At 39.5% G+C, this 23939-nt stretch overlaps 2 protein-coding genes across 4 annotated transcripts; one reads left to right on the top strand and one right to left on the bottom strand.

Annotated features, from left to right (window-relative positions):
• Positions 1-211: 211 nt before the first annotated feature.
• On the top strand, positions 212-3563 carry bpnt1 (bisphosphate nucleotidase 1). Of its 2 annotated transcripts, XM_072445479.1 has the most exons (10): positions 212-318; positions 776-897; positions 1076-1180; positions 1278-1385; positions 1535-1583; positions 1781-1864; positions 2025-2116; positions 2569-2766; positions 2852-2957; positions 3354-3563. In XM_072445479.1, the coding sequence occupies exons 2-10, from the start codon at positions 778-780 to the stop codon at positions 3497-3499; spliced, it is 1008 nt and encodes a 335-aa protein (XP_072301580.1). In that variant the 5' UTR covers positions 212-318; positions 776-777; the 3' UTR covers positions 3500-3563. The 2 variants fall into 2 exon arrangements, with proteins under 2 accessions (XP_072301580.1, XP_072301587.1); XM_072445486.1 differs by lacking the exon at positions 1781-1864 and having other exon boundaries at positions 214-318; positions 3354-3562.
• A 715-nt stretch (positions 3564-4278) lies between these two features.
• LOC140360251 (phospholipase B1, membrane-associated-like) lies at positions 4279-22170 on the bottom strand. 2 transcript variants are annotated; one of them, XM_072445469.1, is made up of 42 exons: positions 22054-22170; positions 21412-21465; positions 21241-21301; positions 21132-21166; positions 16813-16879; positions 16693-16747; positions 16546-16622; positions 16315-16372; positions 16162-16223; positions 16015-16090; positions 15821-15925; positions 13111-13176; positions 12954-13013; positions 12738-12812; positions 12601-12661; positions 12457-12515; positions 12128-12201; positions 12007-12050; positions 11591-11699; positions 11372-11423; positions 11225-11305; positions 11087-11152; positions 10909-11009; positions 10557-10638; positions 10381-10485; positions 9945-10040; positions 9793-9864; positions 9625-9702; positions 8227-8287; positions 8088-8146; positions 7486-7553; positions 7371-7414; positions 7141-7240; positions 7019-7070; positions 6856-6936; positions 6714-6779; positions 6315-6409; positions 6157-6238; positions 5854-5958; positions 5681-5776; positions 5523-5597; positions 4279-4578 (listed from the first exon to the last, which is right to left on the bottom strand). In XM_072445469.1, the coding sequence occupies exons 1-42, from the start codon at positions 22118-22120 to the stop codon at positions 4300-4302; spliced, it is 3261 nt and encodes a 1086-aa protein (XP_072301570.1). In that variant the 5' UTR covers positions 22121-22170; the 3' UTR covers positions 4279-4299. The 2 variants fall into 2 exon arrangements, with proteins under 2 accessions (XP_072301570.1, XP_072301563.1); XM_072445462.1 differs by having other exon boundaries at positions 16315-16386; positions 16557-16622.
• Positions 22171-23939: the final 1769 nt, after the last annotated feature.

Genomic DNA, 23939 nt, shown 5'->3' with positions numbered 1-23939 from the left:
CCGGGTTTTGATTTCGCACGGACGTGGTAGATACATACGTTCAGCAAAAGAATACATACATTTTAAGCTATTTTTTCCGCATTATTTTTGTGATGTCAAAAATCTGGATGCTTCAACTTCACGTACAGATGTTCTCAAATATAGATTCATGTCTCAAATTGCGTTTTGTAGCCTCGATTCAAAGAGAGTCGTATTATCTTGACTCTCTCTTTCTCTCTTCGCGTCACCTTTCCCTAATGCGGAAGTCTTTTCACCCGGTGCAGAAGGAGAAGGAGCCGCTGTAGCTCAATAACCGCTCAATAACCACACATTTGACCAGTAAGTATGGATTTTGAATCTCATTTCACTCATGGGTAAATCTTTCTTATCTCTGGAAAATATGATTACATTTAAACACACCTTTAGAAAATGAAATCTCCCCTATGACACTTTTCAGCAATACTTTGTTCATTTGATCACGGTGTTTTTGTCATGCTGCCTAACGCTTGTGTATTTGGGCTGTTTGAAGTACTGTATTAGCTGCACTGCATCTGTCTCTTTTTGAGATCATATAATATCATAACTTAAGTGCTCCCATCAATGTTTTGCCTCACACACAGAATTCCCTAATAAATTAATGTTTTTTTCTTTTAAAATTGATGTGAAACAATTGTTTCTTCAACAATTATTACATTTACTTTCGTTGTATAGTGTATTTGTTCAGGTCACACCCACGCTTGGGTTTAGTTGAGAACAAAACGTGAAGTGTGTGAAATGAGTTGTGTTGTGACTTTAGAGATGTCCGGGGCTCCTCCGGTGGTGATGAGGCTTGTGGCCTCGGCCTACAGTGTGTCTGAAAAAGCAGGGGCCATTGTGAGGAAGGTCCTGCACAGCGGAGAACTGGGCATCGTGGAGAAGGTGAGAGATGTCCACTTGAGATATTATACTTCGTTAAAATGAGCTCTTATGACCTGCTTGAATGGATAAATGGAGGTGTGAATCGTCGCGTGAAAAAATATGTTGCTGTGTGAACTGCATTTGTGCTTAACTTGTTTCAACTGAGTATGTGACTAAACGTCCTCTTCCTCTGATCAAGACAGGTGCTAATGATCTACAGACCCTGGCAGACCGACTGGCACAGCAGAGCATCTGTGCGTCTCTGTCCAAGCACTTCCCCAAAATCACCATCATCGGAGAAGAGGTGCTTCATCTATAGGATCCAAAGTTTGATGCAGTGTACGCTGTAATGTAATGTACTCACTTTACCTTAACAAAGCTGCTGCTCTTGTGCTTAACAGGACCTCACATCAGAGGAAGTGAGGGAAGACCTGATTGACAGTGGTCAGGCAGAGGAGATCTTCCAGAAAACATGTCCAGCTGAATTTACTGATGTGAAAGAGGAGGAGGTAACTGCACGCTGCTTTGCATTTATTATAAAAACATATTAGACAAGGACCTGTATGTGTAAAAGAGAGTTATAGAATTATTTCTCGTAGGAAATAAGTTTTAACTTGTTTGCTGTATAATTAACATGACCTTTACCTGTTGTCCTCAGCTCGTCGTGTGGGTGGACCCTCTTGATGGAACAAAGGAATACACAGAAGGTAAAGCTATAATCATGTGTACTCAGAAATGTAAACAAGTTTGAACTTTTGCTGTTGCTTCTATTTATGTGGGAATTTAAATTTGGATACTGTATTGAATTTAAAACATGTACCGGTATATTAAAAGTACAGATTTGGCAGTTTGTCCTCCTTGTGTTCCTCTGTCTCTCTGTCTTCTTCTTCTGATCTAACCTCAGCCTCCAAGCTTCTGCATCTCTGCACTCAGCCCCAGGTCCCACTCAAACGCCCGGACACTGCTCAGCTTCACACGGCTGCTCTCTGTGTTTGTGACCGACAGAGTAACCAGAACAAAGCTTAAGCAATCTAATCTCAAAATGCATGCGGTTCATATTCATACATGCATGCATTTTCTCTCAGTGACTTGTATAGTAAAGTCGTGTCAAAAATCATCAGCAACTTTGCATTTCTTTGTCGTTCCAGGGCTGTTGGATAATGTGACAGTTCTTATCGGCATCGCTCACCGAGGACGAGCCATTGCAGGTGTCATCAACCAGCCTTTCTACAACCACCAGGTTTTTTGTGTGGTTATAGATCCCAAATGGTGCACTTGAATACGTAGGGTTAAGTCTACAGTTATTTGCACTGTGACCATGATAATTTAACTATTTAAAATGATCAGGAGGTGCACGGCAAATCATTTCTTAGACAAGCTTTTTGCCAATCCAAGCACAGTGACTTATCTCTTGTATGTCTCATTAAACATTTACTTTTGATGAATATTCTTGTATCAAAACAAAATCTATAACCTATCTTACTCCAGTGTAATGCCGTTGATTTGGAAGATGTTTGTGCTGTTCCTCAATCTTCTGTGTTTCTTGTTTTCTTTATTTTCTACTCTTAATCCTTATTCTGAGACAAACGGACCGTATGTTTCTCTGATTTGTTTAATTTCAATCCAATAAGTATAAGCCATAAAATGAGGACAATGCCGTTTTAGTCATTGAGGGTGTTTGTTTTCCGTTAGCTGGGAGCAGGCGCGGTTCTCGGCCGGACTCTCTGGGGTGTGCTGGGACTGGGAGCGTTTGGGTTTGAGTTGAAAGAAGTGCCAGGAGACAGGCGAATTGTCACGACGACAAGGTCACATAGCAACAAGGTGGTGGTTGCCTGTGTAGACGCCATGGAGCCGCACGAGGTCGTCAGGGTGGGCGGCGCCGGAAACAAGGTGAGGGATGGGATAGACTCCGCCTACACTCGACTAGCTATATTTTGTGATGTAATAACAAAGCATGATATTGCCCGTGTTGTAGATCATCCAGCTCATTGAAGGCAAAGCTTCAGCCTACGTGTTTGCAAGTCCTGGCTGCAAAAAGTGGGACACCTGTGGACCTGAGGCAATCCTACAAGCTGTCGGAGGTATTCTACATTTGTACAGGAATTGGCATGTTACTGTTGTCCTTTCATCTGGCCTCTGCTCTTATACCAAATAGTTTCATGTTATTATTTATTTTTAAGATTCTTCTTTATTTGACACGACCATAGTGTGAAACGGGGAGAGCGAGGGGTATAGACATTTGACAAATGGTTGAAGCCCTTAACCACAGCACCACTAATGAGCACAGATTCATGTTCACTTTATCCTCCAGTTTCAGCTCTGACTTCAGCATCATTTTACCATATTTGCTTGTTGTCTTGCTGTACATGTGCATAACGTCTGAGTGAATCTTTTCTTCTTTGCCCGTGTACTTACACATTCACTTCTGTCTTCTCCCATACTTGCTATTTCTCCTAAAATGTACTTGTATTTTGTAGGTAAACTAACCGATATCCATGGAAACTCGTATTGTTATGATGCAGATGTGAAGCACATGAACTCTGCTGGAGTCCTGGCCACTCTAAGAAACCATGAATACTACACGAGCAGAGTGCCTCCGTCAGTATTACAGGCTCTCATGTGATCACTGAGGACTGCCCCTTGACATACAGTGAACTGACATAAATTAAATTAAACTTGTAATGTATATTATACGTTTATATACAGTATAACTCGTATATTAAATGATACTACAGCGGTGCAAGTTAAAATATAATTTTTGTTAATACTGGTGTCCTTATTTTTAAGGTAACATTAAAAAGTCTATTGGCCTTGGTCAGATGTCTACAGTGACTACAGTACCATGTTTTTTATCTATAGGTGCCAATGTTACTGGCTGTAACTGTAAACTGTACAATAACTACATTTGAAGAAAATTATGATACTAAATTATTGTGTGCCATGTTATATTATTGTTTTATACATGATTCTACTCAATGTTCTTACAAATTTCCCTTTGACTGTTAAATGTAAGACACAACACCAACACAATATTCTGTCTTTTATATGAAATATGTTTTTCTACTTTAAAAATCGTGCTTTCTGCCCACGAAGTTTCACCCACTTCAGGTTTCTGATTAACATCAATTAGTTGTAATTTCCTTTTTAAAATTAGCCTTACCTTTACAAAATACATGTATGTAAATAAAATGTGTTTTTTTGTGATGGCCTTATGAAGATGTTTTGTTCAACCATAAACTTGATTTGTTAAACACCACAATTTGAAGTGTTTGTTTTAATAATCCACTCTTATTTTGAAGGGTATTTCCATTTATTTATTTTTGTCAATAAATACAGACAGATCATGACAAACGTATAAAAAAATTACTGCAATACAACATTTTTTTATAAATAAACTTTTTTACAAATACAAATGGCGACGATCTAAAAGCTGGTTCCGTTCATAGTCACGCTTTTGTTTTTCTTTACACATGAACAAATTACCCAGGCCGCTACAAACCCAACCAGCAGACTCCCCACGGCGGCCAGCACTGGGACCCACACGGGCAGGACGGAAGGGCACTGCGGCTGGGGCCCTGTCACTGGAGGGGTGGGGGCCGTAGTAGAGGTGGTCCCAGAGGAGACTGTGACCTGTGTGGTGGGCTGTTCTGTGGCATGAAGCTCAGGCAAACTGTTCATTTTGGTGAAGATGAAGGGGTTTGTCTGTGAGGGGAGTCAAATGTTAATCCACTTATTCACGTGGAGAGTTTGAATATTTAAATTGGCCTTTTCACGTCATAAAGTGCAGATGTATTTAAAAATCAGTTGATGGGGTGAAAAAGAGACCTCTGTTTGCTGTCTGCATCTAATTATATATACTGTGAACCAGGGAGTGCTCTTACAAACTCATCGTAGTGAACAATTAGGGTGCTATGAGTGCGTTGGCGTTGGGAGAGGGAGAGATACATTTGAACTGCTGCAAAGAGATGAACTAGTTCTGTTTTTCATGTTTTTTGGACAGTAAAAATTAAGTACAGCGCCTTTAAGTGAGTGCAGAAAATTATAAAAGCTTATCATAAATGTCCTATACTGGTGGAATAAGTACTAGTTCGGTTACTTGGGTAAAAATACAGATAAAGGAGCAAAATATGACTAAAATTGCTTTAATACTCACACATACGTATTGAAGTACCCCTTTAAAAATGTAAAAAAAAGTGTTTCCCACAGATTTTGAGAACTATTAAGTGTCAAATGTAGTAATTTTGATAAAGAAGTGTGAAGATGTTTGGTCAACAGCAGCGGCTGAATCTCATTTAATTTAGATTTTAGTTTGCTCAACGCCTGAACTCAAAACCTTCATGCAGGATTTCAATACTAACATGCTAGAAAGTCCCACTTCAAACCATACGGAAAGTACTTTTTACTTTTCAGTCCTGTTAAAAAACGCGTAGAAAGGCGTAGAAAGTACCGATACTTGCTTTCGGATGTAGCAAAGTAAAACTAAGAAATATCCACTCAAAAATGTACTTGAGTAAAGTATAGATGCCTGAAAGTGTTACTTGTGTACAGTACTTACCTTTGTACTTTATTACTGTCAGTAGCACCTTCCAGCATGTGTTTTCTCTGACAAAACTATCATCATAATATAATCATTAAACTTGCCGTACCTGTGTGGGACAGTGAATCTTGGAGCGGTCGTGGGTGAAGTCGTTAAACTCAGTCTTCCTTCCTACAGGCTCAAGCTGTTCAAGACAAACGAACAAACAACTTTAGACACCTCAGAGTGACTTCTATTCTAACGGTCTGGCAGTTATTTGGATCTTACCATATTATTCCACAGCGCTATGGCCATCTCCGCCTGCGCCCGCTCACTCCGGTGGAAGCAGTCCAGGGAATAGAAGCTGGTGTCCACTTCTCCCTCCTGCAAAGTGGATGACGAACAAGATGCAGGTACAATCGACATAAAAACTCAAGTGTTTGGTTGTGAATGCTCCTTACGCCGATGTATGGGAGAAAGTAATTGTGTAAAAATGGCTGGAGGACCACAGCGAAGTCTTCTTTCCCTTCAAATCGATCACTAGATAGAAGAAACTCGAGTTCGGCCTGAAAAGAACATGAATTGAATTAGTCAAAGGATGTGGAGCTTTTTCTATTCTATTCGACTAACCACCACATATAGAAACGGTGCCACAGTTACAACTAACAAACACATGCTCTAATCCGTGTAGACAAACATGCACTGTGTAAAAGTAGTACTATTACTTTTCAACTTTTACACTGCAGCAATGGAGAAAGCCTTACCTGATATTCACGATTGATCCGTTTGATCTCTTCTATTTCGGGGGAGTTTGTGGATGGGTTCACGACACACGGGCACTGCGTCCTGGAGAGGAAAAAACAAACTTCACTAAGCACGGTTTCCTACGAGTAATTCAAATGAGGATAGAAAAATAGTATACCTTTGCAGCAGGGAACAGCCAAGTGTGTTTCTCTGAACGGTTTGCAAAGGATCGATTTGCAAAACCTGGACAACATTAACCAACACGCGAGGCACCTACAGAAACGCACATCCAACCATCAGCACAAGACGATAAAGGCGCACTGTGTAACTTGTCTGGAGCAGTCCGACACCTGCTTTTCGCCACAGAATGCTCCTAAATGTATCACCAAGCCGGGTCAGATCTGTGGAGAGGCGGCTCCGCTCATAGAAAGAGTGTTTTTCAAGGTATTTCTTCTAACGTCTGGTTAAATGCACATAATGTCATACCTCTAGGCTAAGCAATAACATCTTCATGGAGACGAGCAGTTTGCGGACCCTAAAAGTTACACAATGCACCTTTAACATTGATATCACTTACGCTTTGATAAAGCAGCTCCAAGCTTTTCTCCAGGTTGTGGCTGAAATTTTTGGCTGTGAGGTTGTACTGCAGAGACAACAGTAAACATTAATGGTGGAAAGTGCAATCATTTGGTGATTTGCTGTTTATTTGAGGGACTTGCTTGATCGAGGCAGTAGTTACAAAGGTCCATTTCCCCCGCAAATATCGTCACCAGCTTCCAGTCTTGTTCAAAATTCACCTCCTGCGGTTTATCACATACAACACATTAGCGCTTTATTAATACATACGAGGCGATATGAATGTAACGTGCGGGTCAAATGTACCTTGTTGTTCTTGAGGGCCTTGACCAGAGCTTCCACTTGTGTTTGAATATCTCTATAGGCGAACAGTAAGTTGTTAGTTGTGTAAACCGTGATGTGAATTGTGCTGTGCTGCCTTTACATACACAGACTTAGCCCCGGGGCCGGCCATGTTGAAGCCCTTCCTTGTTGCCAGCTGACCAACTGAGAAACCCGTTAGATTGGAGTTGAACTTCTTTAAGATGTCTAGAAAGAGAGAGTTTGAATTTGGAGATCATACACAACAATAACAATGACACAAGCCTGACTATTCTCTCGAGTCAATTGGAAAAGCAGAGATATACTATACAAACGTATTCATGGGTACAAAACGTACTTGGTAATGTGGTCACTGTCTCTAAACTTGCATCGCCTCCAATGCTGCAAAAACAGTTATTTTCAAAACCACAATAATGAAGACAATAAGGACATGGTTTTCTGTTTGATGTTACCTCCACGACACGCCTCTGTACTGTCTACTCAGTTCTAACAAGTTCTTGGCTTTAGCGGCAACGCCAGCCTGTGAGAAGACAACAAAAACATGCTGCATTGGTGTAGTGTCTTGCTAAAGGTCACAATAAGCACACTATAGTCAGAATACATATGGTTTGCACAACACGGGTTTAAAACTGGTTCACCTCCATGTATTGTATGGCAGAACTGGAAGCAACGTTATATGTAGATATTGAACGCAAAATGTCAACATGCTTTGGCTTTAATTTATTTTGAATTATTATTATTGATTATGATTTAATTGAATCATATGTGTTTTATTTGAGTCGCTGATAGAAAAAGTACAGACGTAGTAAAGATTCATTGATTTTCTTCATTTTTATTTTTTAGAATGATTAATAAAATATGGCAAAATAGCATGAATAAAATACGAATAGTTGTATTAGGAATAGGTTTATTTTTAGTACTTCAGCACCAAACCTGGCTACATTGAGCACATAGTTCCAATAGAATCTAAATATTTTGACCTCCCAACAATATTGAAGCAGTACTTTTACTTCCTCCACCTCTGCCTCGCCACAAATCTTAACAAACATCTTACTGTGACGGAATCTCCGAGCGCCGCCACCACCTTGATGTCGGCAGGTCTGAGTTTGTGCACTGAACATGGTATAAAACACAGATATCATTAGATGGTGTGTTCAGCCACTGCACAGTAAATGTCATAAAGTCTGTCTCACCTGACGTGGGCAAAGGGGCGGACGGAGCAAGGTCCACACATGAGAAATCACTGCCCCAGTTCTGACGAGAAAGATATTTAAGGAATTACAATATTAAAGATAGAAATGATATCCTTTTATAGGCTTGTAATGTGTAGAATTGGTCAGATTAAATGTGAAAGTGGTGAATAGATTGTGTTTGTGTTGTGAAAAGATGGGTGAATAAGGATCCTTGTCATTAATACATTCTGTGGCCCCATGCATGAACCTGACAACCTACATTTAAAAAAAACTGAGATATAACTATGATGACATACCTTATCTTATTATCTTCCTTTTGTGTAATGTTTTGTGGGTTGTCGGGTTCTTGCATGGTGCCACATAATTGTAAGTATGGCATTTGTGGATTATTAGTGAAACATTTACTGAAAACACCTCCTATAATTCTGAAATACATCATTTATTTAAGACTACTCTGTACTCTGCTGGCATGAAAACAGTGTTGCTTTAAAGATGCACTATGTAACTTCTTGTGGCGGGTCCATCACCAGCTTATTATTGCTGTGCCTAGCATGTTCCACAGTATGGCATGAAACGCATCTATCTCCATGGAGACAACAGCGGACGCTACATGTGCAGGGTTACAACAAAACTGTATATTTTCACTGTATTTTTTGAGCAACAAAAACTCTTGTCATTGAACAAATGCAAGCTGGATAAGTTTAATGCCATTCTAAATCCCAAGCAATAATATTAGGCCATTTGCCGAAGACAGAAAAGTGGCTGGAAAGTGGATTCCGTAGCAACATTATGGGGGATACTTTCTTTTGGTGTTTTCTTAAAGCCAAATACTTGAGGTAACATGAAAAAAGTTCCACAAACCAAATCCCTGCAGTTTTTGAGAAATAGCCCGTTGAAGTTCGATAAATAGCGAAAATTAGCAAAAATTGGCACATGTGGCATCTTTACTGGCATTAAAACTCCAGATGCAGGCAAGATAGAGATACCATTTTTTGTTTACACATCAAGGGGCAACTGAAGTTTGGATATATAAATCCTCCACCACCAGAAAAGTTACAAAGTGCATCTTTAATTATAATGATAATAAAAAAAATAATACACGGACTTACTCATAGACACGTTATATTACAATAGAAACATAAATAATAAAGATCATATTATGGAAATGCAAATTAGCAGAGGATTGAATTTCTGTAGTCAGTCCATGTTCCAGATGGTGGGGGCGGCTTTCGGCACGTCTCGGACCCCCAAGGTCTCCCACAAAGATTGAACCTTCTGAACAATGGTGAATACAAACATCTAAAACATCTCAAGACCACGCATGCAAACATACTGGAGAATTCAGGCCCTGTTTGCAGACAAATTAAAAAAAACACACACACACATTACAGTACTTACGGTAATAGGCCCAGGGGTTGGAGGGGGGCCTGAGTACATGTAGTCACTGTTGTTGTATGTTCTGATGTATGGCAATGTCTAAAGAGGAATACATCATCATTTATCATTATCATTATCATTATCTGCCATCCTTAAATATATTCTAATGACTTTTGTCTTTTCTATTACCTTTGTTGGACATTTAAGTTCAATATCTATCGTAAAATCTTGTTTGGTGGTTTTATTGCCCAGCGGCTCTAGCTGGAAAGAAGCAAAATATTGAAATTTGCCAATTTTACAACACAACAAGTGCGTTAAAACCAGATAAATTGTAGTCACACCATGTTGTTCCACAGAGCCCGGGCCATTAAGGTTTGTGCTTTTTGGCTTAAATGGAAACAGTCAGGGCTGAAATATGAACGGTCCGGTCGGCCGTCCTGAAAAAAACATCATAATCTGAGTTAAAGGGCATTAAATCTCACTACAGAAGATTGGCTGTATGAATAGATGTCTGACACCCTCTGCTGGCAACAGTGGGAAGTGACGTATTTAAAAATGGGGTTTTTATGGGGTTATTACAAACATGATACTGACAGATAAAGAAGAGCAAAGACAAATTAAGCTCTGACACCAAGGAAACTAATGGTTTACTGATATTATACATTATCATTTATAATTTATAATTGTCACTATTTTATAAACATACAGTGAAAGTTTAACGTTGATTTTAAATACTGTAGTGAAAGTATAAAAGTTTGTGCCACAGCTGTGACTTACAGACAGTCTGGGGATCACTATCTCCCTGAAGAACGGCTGAACCACCACAGTGAAGTCTGAGCGAGTGTCGTAGCGGCCAGACTCCACCAGCTCGTGCAGAGCAGTCTAAACACACAAGAATGAGGAACATACAACAACTATACAATGTACGTACGTGATGTTAGGTGCGTTTCTACCTGATAGTTTCTATTCAGAGTCTGCAGTTGGTTCACAGTGGCAGAATTGCCTTTTGGCAGAATCACACAAGGGCAAAGGATGCTGTGGGAGAGGAATACCATCAAACGCTATAAACGCAGTAATTACACATTTTTGTAATTAACACTTTCAAATATTTGTTAAAGCCAAAAGCAGAGCGTTGTATACTACAATACTGCATAGAGTACTTTATTATACGATGCCATTTTTGACATGATCGTACATGACAGCTCAAAACATAATTTTCTTGAATTTAAACTAAGAAATATGTATCTTTTATTTAGAATATTTGATCTGTATATGATAATATTACACACTTGAAATAATACCCACTTCACGAGCCACGTGGGACATTTCAGTGAAGTGTCTAAGTGCATTTCTCTGAGCGGCACAATGTGAAGAGGCTCCACTAGATTCACCAAACTACGGGGAACCTAAAACACAAACTTTGTGATCAGTAATGACGAACATCATATAGCCATTAAGCACAAAGAACACAGTGGAGTTTTACCTCTTTGTGAAGGTAATCCAGGGTTTCTCGCACATTTTTGATGTACGTTTCCGCTGAATACAACAGCTGTAAGCAATAACGGGAAATGAAGGAGCTGCCTCAGCAAAATGACAATTATAATTTATTCAAAGTACTTACAGAGTTTTTGCAGAAGTCACACAGGTCATTTCCCCCAATAAAAACAGTGATCACCTTCCAATCCTCTGTAAAATTGATTCTCTAAGAATCGATTAAAGAAAGGTTAGGACCACGACAAAATAATATACAGTAAGTGTGGGGCTTTACCGAGTCATTCTTCATCCGTTTCACTAGAGTTTGAACCTGTTTCAGCAAACTCCTAGACAAGAGAATGATGTCATATTACATCCATGTGCATAATATATTATGGACCACAGGCCGGTACATTTGATATGAGAAGGATGGTTGAACTAAAGCTATTACACTAATAGAAGACGTGACCTGCAGTACAGGAGACATATGACACAGAACATGAGTGAGACTCACACGCTTGTGGCCCCAGCTACAGCCTGGTTCAGAGAGGCCTGAGCACTGTCCTGTCTGCCGGTGCCCTGAGAGAAGCCCTTCAGACCAGGGTTAAAGTGCTTCAAGATGTCTGCCAAAAAAAAAACAATGTGAACATTAATGAAAGGAAACAAAAGTATTTTTTTTTGTGTGGAAATAACAAGTAAATTATTGTTCCTTCCTCCTGTCACCTCTTCAAAGAAATGTTACACCCTATTCAACTTGCTTTTTTCAGCAACGTGTCACATCCCTCCACAACAACCCTCAGTCTCACCATCTTCACCTCTTCAACACCCTGTCTAACTCATCCTAGTCTCTCTGCATTCGCATCTTGTTGACTTGATTTACTTTTTCATGTACCGGTATATTTATAATTAATGTATCATATCACATCTTACTGGGCAATGTGGTGACACTGGTCAGGTTTTCATCTCCTCCAATGCTGAAAAACAAAAAACAAAAGCCTGATAGAGTTTGTATTCCAGATGACACAAGAATGCTCATTGAACTGGCACTAACCTCCAGGACAGGCCTCTGTACTGGGTCAGGACGTCCGGTAGGTTGTTTGCATTTGACCCCACACCATTTCCTGCCTTTGATTTAAATGTTAAATATTTGGAAGCAATATTGAATATTATGTTGTATAATACTGTTTAAAGTACATAATGCCATTTTTACATTTGATAACTGTAACATTCAGTTTGCCATTTGGTTTCAGATTTGCATATAATATGGTGGTATTAGAAGTTGTAGTTGCATTGATAATGTTGTGATAATAGGGAGGAAAGAACAAACTATGATCAAGGTTGAAACTTTTAGTTTAGCTACAATCCTAGAGAAATACTCACAGTCAGAGAGTCTCCCATGGCAGCCACCACTTTGATATCTCCAGGTCTCAGCTCATGCACTAAAGCGATCATCCACAACCAAAACATTCATATTACTTATATACTTCTGTAAACCTAGGGACCCATCCTCTCAATGTATCTTACCTGAGTTTGGCACTGAAGACGATGGGCTGAAGTCCACACATGGCATCTCTGTCCCTGTAATCTGATCAAAAACTTGTATTAATCCAATTATTGTAACCAACACTGAGGCGTTTAGAGCTGACATTTCAACCACTCACTGGCTCAAGTAGCAGAAACAGATCATCGTTTTCCTTTAAATAGGAGTTTGCAGGCGTCCTCAAAAAGGGCCGGAGCTTGAGGACGGAGAAAGTACGAGATGACAAACACACAGGTAGTACACACATCAGTGAGTAATAGTAGCGATAGTAACTTAAAGCCATTTGACAGTACTGTACAGGATGTCTCTGTGTGAAGGGCAGCGTCCAGTTTCTCACCTCAGAGGGACAGGGCAGAGCGATGTCCTCTTGTTTCGGCTTGTCAAGTGTAGGCTGCAGCTGCGAAACAAGCCATACATTGTCTCCATGTGTCATCGTAGGAAACAATGGCGTGTATGTTCACAGGACGCGTACACGCCGTCCAAAACTAACTCACCAGTTCTGTCCACATTTGAACCAGCAGCTTATCCATGTGGAATGAGTCAGAAAGAGACGCACCGCTCTGATTAAATAACAAACAAAATACAGTGTGGACAAAGATAAATGATATATTCAGTGCAGTTTGAACAAGTAGAGATCGAGATTATTCTTTGAGCATTGTAATCATTGTTTATATGGAAGAACAAGTGCTCTATATTAATACATACATCATACTGAAAACTTGATCAGACTGTCTTGGACTATCTGCAAAACTGGGTTGAGGATTAAGAATATATTTCTTTATATTTTTAAACTGGAAATGACCTATTATGAGTCATTTAGCTGCATGTTTTTGAAAGAAACACATTTAACTGGTGGTACTGGTAATTAGGCCCGAGCGCCACAAGCTGGCGAGAGGCCTATTAATCTCGTAAGGCCGTGCGAAGCACGGCTGCGAAAGTGCGCACGCCCCGTGCATACTAATTAGTAGTAGGAAAATGGAACTTTACCGTTGTAAACGGGCAAAGCCCGTGCAAAAGTACGCACTAAACGAGCACTTTAAATCCCCATATAAAGCACTCATTTGCGCTAAGTAGCTCACGAATACGTTCCCCATCTCTTGCATGTTCCGTGCATATAAGCATGTAATGCAAAAAATGAACATTATTACTGTATAGAGGGCCAAAAACACAAAGTGGGCGGAGCCCACTCAAAATTAATGAAAGTACCCGTCAGTGACCAGGGACCCACACCATGAGGTAGGAAAGCGCGAGCGCTTTCCGAAAATGTAGTTTATGATATTTGAAAAATGGGAAACATTGTTTTCGCATCGGAATATTCTTCCTTCCTTCCTTCCCTCCTTCCTTCCTTCCTTCCTTCCTTTCTTTCTCTTCTTTCTCTTCCTTCTTCTTCTTCTTCTTCTTCTTCTTCTTCTTCTTCTTCTTCTTCTTCTTCTTCTTCTTCTTCTTCTTCTTCTTCTTCTTCTTCTTCTTCTTCTTCTTCTTCTTCTTCTTCTCACCCAGTGAACATTGACGAAAAGTCACAAAAATGTTCACACCTCTAAAAATCGTGCCTCTCTACATTCTGGCTATTTCCTTTTTCTAAAATTAAAAAAATTGGCGCGTCAGCGCCCCCAAATGTACCAAAAATGCATTGAGAGATGGGAAATGACCCAAAAAAAATCTGATCGTAGAATCATGAAATTTGGCGCAGAGGTAGATGGTGACAAGAGAAGTAAAAAATATTATTACGGCAACGCCGTCCGCCCAACCAAATGTCGGCCATATTGCTTCAAAAATGGCTAAACATGACTTTGGAGTTTTTCCAAACGTCTTACTTTTACGAACTCCTCCCAGGGCGTTGGCCCTAAAAAGCTGAAATTTGGTGAAAATGCTACTGAGGAGTGGGACATCAAAAGTTATCCAAATTACATTGATACCTGTCACGGACTCTTGCAAAGCCGCAAACTGTAGCAAGAATTTCAGAAATCTCCCAAATTTAACATTTCTGCCGTTTGCGCAGATAAAGTCCGAATTGCGTCAAATTAGAATCAGTTGTTAAACTCTTTGCCCTAAACCTACTTGAAGTGAAATAAATTAATTTGGAGCCACAGCGCCCCCTACAGATTTTATATGGAGGTTAAATATTTAGTTTTGCGAAATTATATGAAATTTTACGCACGACTCAATTTTGGCCCCATCAAAAAAGTCAATGAAACCCATGTCATAATTGTTATGGCTTTGCCGTAACGATGACCGAAACCTTCCATGTTATTCCAATGGGGAAATCGCCAGAACATGTTTACACTTTAGACTTTCACGAACTCCTCTTAGGGCGTTAGACATATTAACCTGAAATTTGGTGAGACTCATCTTCAAGGGTGGACCATCAAAAGTTATCCACATTTTTATTCTAAGAGTCACGGTGTCTGTGCGGCAAAGCCGCACATTTTGCCAAGAATTCAAAATAAAATTGCTTTTTGATGGTAAAACAAAGGGGAGAAGATGTGACAGCGTCACAGATTCAGCAGTAGATGTAATAAAAGGACAATTGGGGCGCGTTAGCGCCCCCTCCTCTTGCGGCGTGGCGGCGGCGTGGCGAGGGCCGATCATTGCCGCTTACGGCTATATTTGGTATTGTTTCTGATGACATTCTTGGCTTTCAAAAATTACATTATACATAAGTTAAATGGTTGTTAGCGTTTATTCATTGACTATATGTTATTATGATGATCAGAAATTGAGAGTATTTATTGAAAACACTATTTACCCTCAATACCAGCTCTATGACACAGTGAGATCAAATTTGTCAGAGCGATACAAATGAACTCGAAAAGGGCATCACGTGCTTTTTTCATTTTTTACCAGGATTTAGAATTAAACTATATTATTGGAAATTTAGTTCATTGTAAAAACTGCAATATTGATCAGAAACAGCTTGAAACTAGAAAAAGGCCCACTGAATTCCTTTTTGAAAATTGAGAAAATGGGGAAAATGAGAAAATCTGCCTCTTGAAAGCAGCAGAATTGTTTATTATTTTTTGCTGAAAATTTGCTACGTGACAGGTTTTTTTTACTCTTTTATGTATGACTCAGTAAATTCTTGATGAGGTAAAAGACATAGAAAAGTTTACTTTAGATAACATGTCCCCTTTTTAGTATCATTCACTTACTACATCACTGACACAAGTCTAGTAAGACAATTAAGTGCTTTTTGCTTTGACTCACAGCTGCAGAAAGAGTCTCTCTGCCCAGCGGCGAATCCTGGAGAACCACAGTGAAATCCTCTTTGTGAAACCAACTCTTCCTCTCCAGCAGTTCACCTAGAGACCTCTACACGCAAAACACGCGACACACATCGGAGAGTTACAGCTCAAGAAACGTCATCAACAGAATCCAAACTCGAGATCAAGACATCAAACCTGCAAAGCAAAAGTGTGCGTCGCTCTCACAAGCTTGGCCTCTTCCTCTCGGTCAGTCCCAGAACAAAGACAATTCCTGTCGACAAAGATACTCTTCAGATTAAATTATCTTTGAACATTTCATTGCTGTGGCGATATTTTTCTGACCTGTTTTGGTGACTGGCTTGTTCTCCATCCCACAATGCAACACTGACAATGGTCTTCTTTAGCTGGACACCACAACATCAGCTTTTAAGTAATTTATGATGTGTGCAAAAATATCCACAAGATCAGAACTGATAATGTAAGGTCATTTAATACCTGGGATTGGAGTAACTTTAAAGCTTCATCCACCATTTCAACAGTTTCATCGACTGTGGTTGAAGACGAGGCCTAAACAGACAAAATCACATGAAAGAGAGGAAATATGCAGGTACGTGAAGTCTTCACAAAATGACAAAAGCTTCAGGAGTGGACGGCAGTTTCTATTTTCCTCTTCTTCTCTCTTTCTCTTGTGAGTTTTTCGACACGCAGTGAACTTAACGCCATGAGGTTTTCATTACCTGCTGCTGCTCACACGCACAGAGATGATCTATCTGAACAAAGACCAGCACCAGTTTCCAGAAATCCTGCAAACACACACAGGTTTTATGAAAAGCCAAATACAGTTATGTCTAAAGTGATAAGTAAGTCATTTACCTGTTTGTCCTGGAGCTGGAGGGAAACGTCCTTTGCCTGTTCTATCATCTGTGAACTGTAAACACAAGATAACTCTACCGCTCATGCACTTAATGCACTAATGTTTTATTTGCACTTTACCTGTGGGCCAAGGGTGGAGGGTCAGAGAATGGGCCGAGCAGAGACGGGCTGAACAAACTCATCAGCTCTGAGAGAAAAAGAGACAATGGCTCATTTTACCTTATATACAGTGATACAAATTAGACATTGCATAAGACACAGTGAACATGATTATATCTAACATTTTACAAAAAATGTGGCCTATCTTTACTCGGTTTGAAAATGTTGTTAACTAAATGTTTGTTTAAACTGACTGCACTGTGTTGCGTGTAAATTGTCCCTGCGTTTTGGATGTAACCTTTCTAATTGATGACAGTTTTACAACTCAGCACTACTTCCTGTCATCTTTTTACTTTTATTTTTATATTCTTCACAAACTGCAAATTGACAGCTGTAAAACTATAATATATATTTATCACTAAAACCCTTCAAACTAAGAGTACCAAAACGTAATTAGAAAAACATGAGAACCTGCCATATGCACTTTAAGTTAAAGGTGCACGATGTCACTTTTATGACGCTTGCCCGTGCTTTGCCTGGAATGTTCCACGGCATGATATTAAAATGATCATTTTTTTATTTAAGTGTTTTTGTTGCTCTTGAATACTTCTCCACAGATTTGGCTTGTGACTTCACTCTGTGAGACGTAAGGTTAATGCTATACTGTGAAACATTTCATGCAAAGCAATGAAATGGGTCACAGAAAGAAAGTTGCATAATGCACCTTTAAATGGGCTAAAGTTTGAAAGTGGCTTGAAAGAATGGCTGGTTAAATAAGGTTACTGTAAATAAAGTTTAGCGCTTAAACATTGGTTATATTTCCATTCAATTAAATAATGTGTAAAAATAGATGTGCTTTACAATTAAATATCAAAGTGTCGTAAAAACATTATAATTTTTTTTTAAATGTATTCATGTTGTAACTGGGTAAATGTAGGGATGTCCAGATGGGACATTAATGGCATATAAAGGGCATAAGGAAAGTATTTACTTTTCCCACTTATTCCAAAATGGATTAAATTCTTTATTTTTCTCAGAATTCTACATACAATCCCCCATAATGACAACAAGAAAGAAGTAGAAAAAGCTTCAGTTGTAGTCATCTGGACTCAGTTAGAAAAAATATAGACGCTTCGACTCTCATCCAAGAGTCATTGTCAATAAAAGAATTTAGGTCGAGAACTCCGATATTTATACTATTCTGTGGTAAGTCCAGCCCATTGGGAGGAGCCTTCCTGAAGAGGAAAGAGTTGTTTGTTTCAACAGAAACTTACCCTCTAGGTATCTACCGAGCCTATTCAAGCCTTTAATGGGCTATTAGTCTCCCCTTTGTCTTTGTGAGACCCTGGCTCACCCACCCTGAGTACCTGATTAGCATCTAAATGTCCTGGTCCTGGTCCTCTACCTCTCCAGGGGTTCAGGATCCCATTGTAGACTACAGGAAGATTGAACCTTAGACCTCCGTTTCTGTTTAAAGAAGGTTTTTCTTTTTTAACAAAAATAGCTTCCTTAACTCCTCTTTCAAACCATTTTTTCTCCCTGCTTAAAACCTTCACCTCACCGTCTTCAAACAAGTGATTAGAGGCTTCAAGACAAAAACTGGTTCATCCTAAGGACAAGTTGCCGACTCAAAAACAGAGCAATGTAGTTTATTCTATCCAATGCAGTGAAGAAAGTTGTAAAGAACGTTACATAGGTGAGACTAAACAGCCTCTGCACAAGAGGCTCTATCAGCACAGAAGAAATACAAGTTCAGGACCACAGAGCACCGTACATCTCCATCTTGAAGCCTCTAATCACTCGTTTGAAGACGGTGAGGTGAAGATTTTAAGCAGGGAGAAAAGATGGTTTGAAAGAGGAGTTAAGGAAGCTATTTTTGTTAAAAAAGAAAAACCTTCTTTAAACAGAAATGGAGGGCTAAGATTCAATCTTCCTGTAGTCTACAATGGTATACTGAACCCCTGGAGAGGTAGAGGACCAGGCCCAGGACATTTAGATGCTAATCAGGTACTCAGGGTGGTTGAGCCAGGGTCTCACAAAGACAAAGGGGAGACTAATAGCCCATTAAAGGGTTGAATAGGCTCGGTAGATACCAAGAGGGTAAGTTTCTGTTGAAACAAACAACTCTTTCCTCTTCAGGAAGGCTCCTCCCAATGGGCTGGACTTACCACAGAATGGTATAAATATCGGAGTTATTTTTGAGTGAAATGCTTGCAGAGTTTTGTTTCTCATGGTCTGAGAGTCCTTCAGGGGCATTTTTGCCAACTCCAGTCGGACTGTGGCTTCCGTCTAGCCACTCTACCACACAGGCCTGATTGCTGCAGAGATAGTTGTTCTTCTGGAAGGTTCTCCTCTCTCCACAGAGACATGCTGGGGATCGGTCAGTGACCATCAGGTTCTTGCTCACCTCCCTGTCAAAGGCCTTTCTCCCCGATTGCTCAGTTTGGCCGGGCACAGTTTTGGAAATAGTCTTGGTGCTTCCAAGCTTTTTCCATTTACGCATGATGGAAGCCACTGTGCTCAGAGGAAACTTCAATGCTGCAAACTTCGTCACCTTCTCCAGATCTGTGCCTTGATAGAATCCTGTCTTGGAGGTCTTCAGACAATTCCTTGGACTTTATATCTTGGTTTGTGCTCTGACACTTGGACTATAAGCACAGGATCTCCACAGGGCTATGTACTTTCCCCTCTGCTCTTCGCCCTGTACACAAACTGCTGCACTTCCAGCCACAACGCCGTAAAACTGATCAAGTTTGCGAACGACACAACCCTCATCTGGCTCATCTCGGACGGGGATGAGTCTGTCTACCGAAGGGAGGTGGACCGGCTGGTGCAGCGGTAACAACCTGGAGTTCAACGCCCAGAAGACAGTGGAGATTATCGTGGACTTCAGGAAAGTCACAGCCCCCCCAGTCCCCCCTCACTATCGCAGACTGCCCATCACCACCGTGGACTCCCTCTGCTTCCTTGGCAACACCATCACCCGGGACCTCAGGTGGGAGCCCACCATCAGCTCCCTCATCAAGAATGCCCGGCAGAGGATGTACTTCCTGCAGCAGCGACAGCGCAGATAATGGTTTTACACGGCCATCATTGAGTCCATCCTCACTTCCTCCATCACCGTGCGGTACCCTGGAGCCACAGCCAGGGACAAACAGAGATTACAGTGCATGGTGCCTCTGCTGAGAAGTTGATCGGCTGCAGACTTCGATCTCTGCAGGACCTGTACGTCTCCAGGACTCTGAGACGAGCAGGTCGGATCCCTTCTCACCCTGGACTATTTGAGCAGCTCCCCTCAGGCAGGAGGCCACTCCCCTCAGGCAGGAGGCCACTCCCCTCAGGCAGGAGGCCACTCCCTTCAGGCAGGAGGCCACTCCCCTCAGCAGGAGGCCACTCCCCTCAGGTAGGCTACGCTCCATCCGGACCAGAACCTTCCTCCACAAGAACAGTTTCTTTCCTTCGGCCGTTGGACTCATGAACACACACACTGTCACTTTATCTATAATTTAATCAATCACTCACTGCACTGTTCATTTTCTGCACTACATCTGTGAATTCATTTATACATTTTGTGTACATAGTAAGCCTATTTTATTTATTTTTTTATCCTATAGCAGATTCAATTGTTTTACTTTTTTATTATATAGGTTGTTTTATTTATTTATTGTTCATTGTTTTATATTGCACCGAATCACCAAAGCAAGTTCCTATGTTCTGTTCATTAGCAATGAATATAAACCTTTTCTTATTCTTATTCTGGCATCAGTTTGCTGTGGGACCTTATATAGACACGTGTGTGCCTTTCAATTCCAATCAAATTAATTTAATTTTGAATGTATTTGCAAAGATGTGTTAACCCTGCCCAAAGCCCAAAGGCACTGGGACAGGCTCCAGTCACCTGCAACCCCTAAGGGTACAAGCAATAGAAAATTAATGAATTAAATTTACAAAGAATTCAAACAACACATTGTCACTATGTTGTATTATTTATAAGATTTTGAGGCAATTAATGAATTTAATCAATTTTGGAATAAGGCTGTAACATAGAAAATATGGGAATAGTGATGGATGCACTATATATTAGATGTGACTTAACCCGTATAAACACATCTGCATTGAACAATTACTTATCTCATTTGGCAGTGTGGTATAGGATTTACTCTCACTTAGTCCCAGTTCAAAGACTATAATCTTTAAGTAAGATAATACAAATTATGCAAGGTTTAGTTTTTCTTTAAAGTCTGCTATAGTCCATAAACTGTCATTTATTATTGGTAATATAATAGCAGTGAATAATCATGCTTAAAGATAAATGGTAAAGATAATGGTGTATGATTTACCTTGGAGCCTTGATAAGACGCTGGACAGCTCTGGACTGAACAAAAACATGGTAATAATCAGTCCTCTCATGTTTCCTGCTCATGTGAATGAGACAGTTTTATAACAGACCTGTGTGAGTCCAGACCAATGGAGGCGAGCACAGCCACATCTGAGGGCCGCACGCCGTCCACTGCCATGAAAACAGCTTATATATTCAGCGATATAATAAACGTTGTATATTTTTATGCAGACGTCATTTCAACAATAAAATAATTAAAATGTATGCGTGACAAAAATCACCTGTTGCAGGGGGAGATGGAGAAGTAAACATCTGGTCACAAGGAAAGGCAATCACTAAAAAAGGGTCAAAGACAATGATTAGATGGTTACAACTTCAGGAAAGGCACCAAAGAAAATGTCAGAATTGGATAATGTATTTGAACTTTTAAAAATAAATGAATGGTTACTTACAATATGTAAATACTGCTGTGTGCATTGCATAGATCGATTAAATTGAATGAGAGGTAATTGTTCTTTTATTCGGCGGCGTGACAGCTTGAGGCCTTTTGGATAGTAGTGGAATTGGAGTGTCATCACAGTATTGATTTCTCAAAATAAGTATTGGAGTACTTGTGGAGAGTCGAGTTATTGAAGCTACTTTATATTTACGATGTTGTCTGCGCTGAAACAAGTCAAAGTATCGCGATCGATGTAGTTCTCTCTGCTTTTATGGCTCCAACACGTTCCTTTTTTAAGAAAGTATGTGGAGAATTTGTGATATGTGATATTGCTATTTCTGTAACATATATCTTCTGAGATTTCTTGTTTTTGCCCCGTTGTTCAGTTACACTCAACTATTAACATCATGGTAAAAAAAATAATATCATTGTCATAACATGCATTAAATCAACAAATGAGAGAGAAACTGAAAAGTGTGTAAACCTGCAGTCCATGAGAGCCCCAGGAGTGAGATCAAGCCCAGGTGAAAACCAATCCTCATCCCAGACATTGTAAATCCTCGACTCGTCTTCTCTCGCTCCTAACGATGTTTCTAAGAGATGGTTGGATATATACTGTGTGTGCTGAACATGTCATAAACGTGCCCAGGGGGAGGGGCCTGCCCATTGTTCAAAGGTGTAATGGTAAATCAATTGCACTCGAAGTGAAAGTCTATTAGAATAAATTAGGATTGATATGAGTAGACTCTGTGATATGTAACTGATAACCTTGGCAGCAGTCGGCAGATAGAAAAGAAGTTAGCGCTAACAGTAATAAAGTCCTCGGTTCAATTATAGGTCAGTGTGGAGTTTGCACGTTCTTATGTACTGTTGACAAATTACAAAAGCTCCAGATCTGAGAAAGAATGGCATTAAAGAATGAGTCAAACACAGAAGACACATTTCCCTGTGAGGACAAATAACCTTGACACAACGGCATATAGTAGTAGACAATATTGACAAATATTAATATATCGATAAAAATAGTCAGGCGATATTATGTCAATCCAACAGAATTGTGTTAAAATATGTCTTTAAATGTAGCTGAGGTTGCGAAATGTCCCAAAAAATGAATCACAAAGTGAAGAATCACTTTACAACATAACTCTCTTTATTTTTAATCAGATCTTTTTCTAGCATGTTGTACTATAAAACATGTTATCTAAAGTTTTGATGCATTGCCCATTTCTATACAAGTAGACATGGTTATAACAATAGAAACAGTATTAAGCTGTAAATGTAGTAATACTGCATTTCTAACCTATTTTGATGTTGTTGTTATGTGTGCAGACCTGTCAATAACTCTCACTGGGACCGAGGTCAAACTTTGCTGGAAGGAAAGGATTCAGATGTGTGGCAAAGGTTGAATTTAAGAACATAAACTCATAAACTTTTATACTTTTAAAAGTATTTCAGTATCTAAACTGCAATTAGTAAACAGATAAGTACAATAATTAAAATATGCACCTTTAATGCAACACATTATGGTGCTGTTCCTGCAATAATTTCAGAAAATACTAGTTTAACATATCTGCTTGTTTATCTGGCAGAGATAACAGTTACACACGATGGAGAAGATATTCATATGTGGGGCATTTGAGTCTGTCAAATGCTCTTATTGTGCATAATGAGACAGTACATAAACTTGCACAATCACGGTTAACGATATTTGTCTGATACAGAGGTGAGGGAAGGCACCATTTTTGCGATAATATTATTTAACATTTTGTTCTTTGTAATTTAATTACAAATACAAATGCTTCTTTATAGTTTCATATTTAATATCGTCTGTAAAGAATTGCAAGTACAGAGAAGTTGGCGGGGATTAGGGATAAATAAAAGTTTAAATTGTCTGAGCACTGATGCCTTTAACGCAGGACAATACATGATCAGAGTATCAATCGTGTAAAATACAACTTGAGTAAATTATGAGGAAAAACCCATTAGAATGTGGTTAAACGCTTGTTGATTGTCATTATTTCTTCTTTACTACTTATACTTGTACCATTTAAAGAAACAAGTAAACTTGACAACTTGATCTTTTAATCATTTTATAGTTGTTTGCCTTTTTTAAATTCATAAATGATCCTGTTTGGCAAAGTTGTCTCCTTTATATCAACTTGTGTTATAAGCATCCTGTTCAAAAAGAACATTTAGAAAGTCCTTTTACTAGACAAGTTTTGATCAGATTGATTTGAGCCTTTTTACTTCTCTTCCCTGCGAAACTCTTATGAAAGTAAATGCTTTACTAGAATGTGAAAGAAAACATGTTCAGTATGTATTTTATAAACTTGAAAACCAACGTGTTTGTAGAAGTATTTATCATTTGTC

The sequence above is a fragment of the Eucyclogobius newberryi genome, unplaced genomic scaffold (genome assembly GCF_026437365.1).
Source record: "Eucyclogobius newberryi isolate DKJ021-1_F unplaced genomic scaffold, fEucNew1.0.hap1 SCAF_1, whole genome shotgun sequence".
NCBI lineage: Eukaryota > Metazoa > Chordata > Actinopteri > Gobiiformes > Gobiidae > Eucyclogobius > Eucyclogobius newberryi.
Note: the sequence above shows the minus strand (reverse complement) of the source record. Positions and strands in the feature narration are given on the sequence as shown.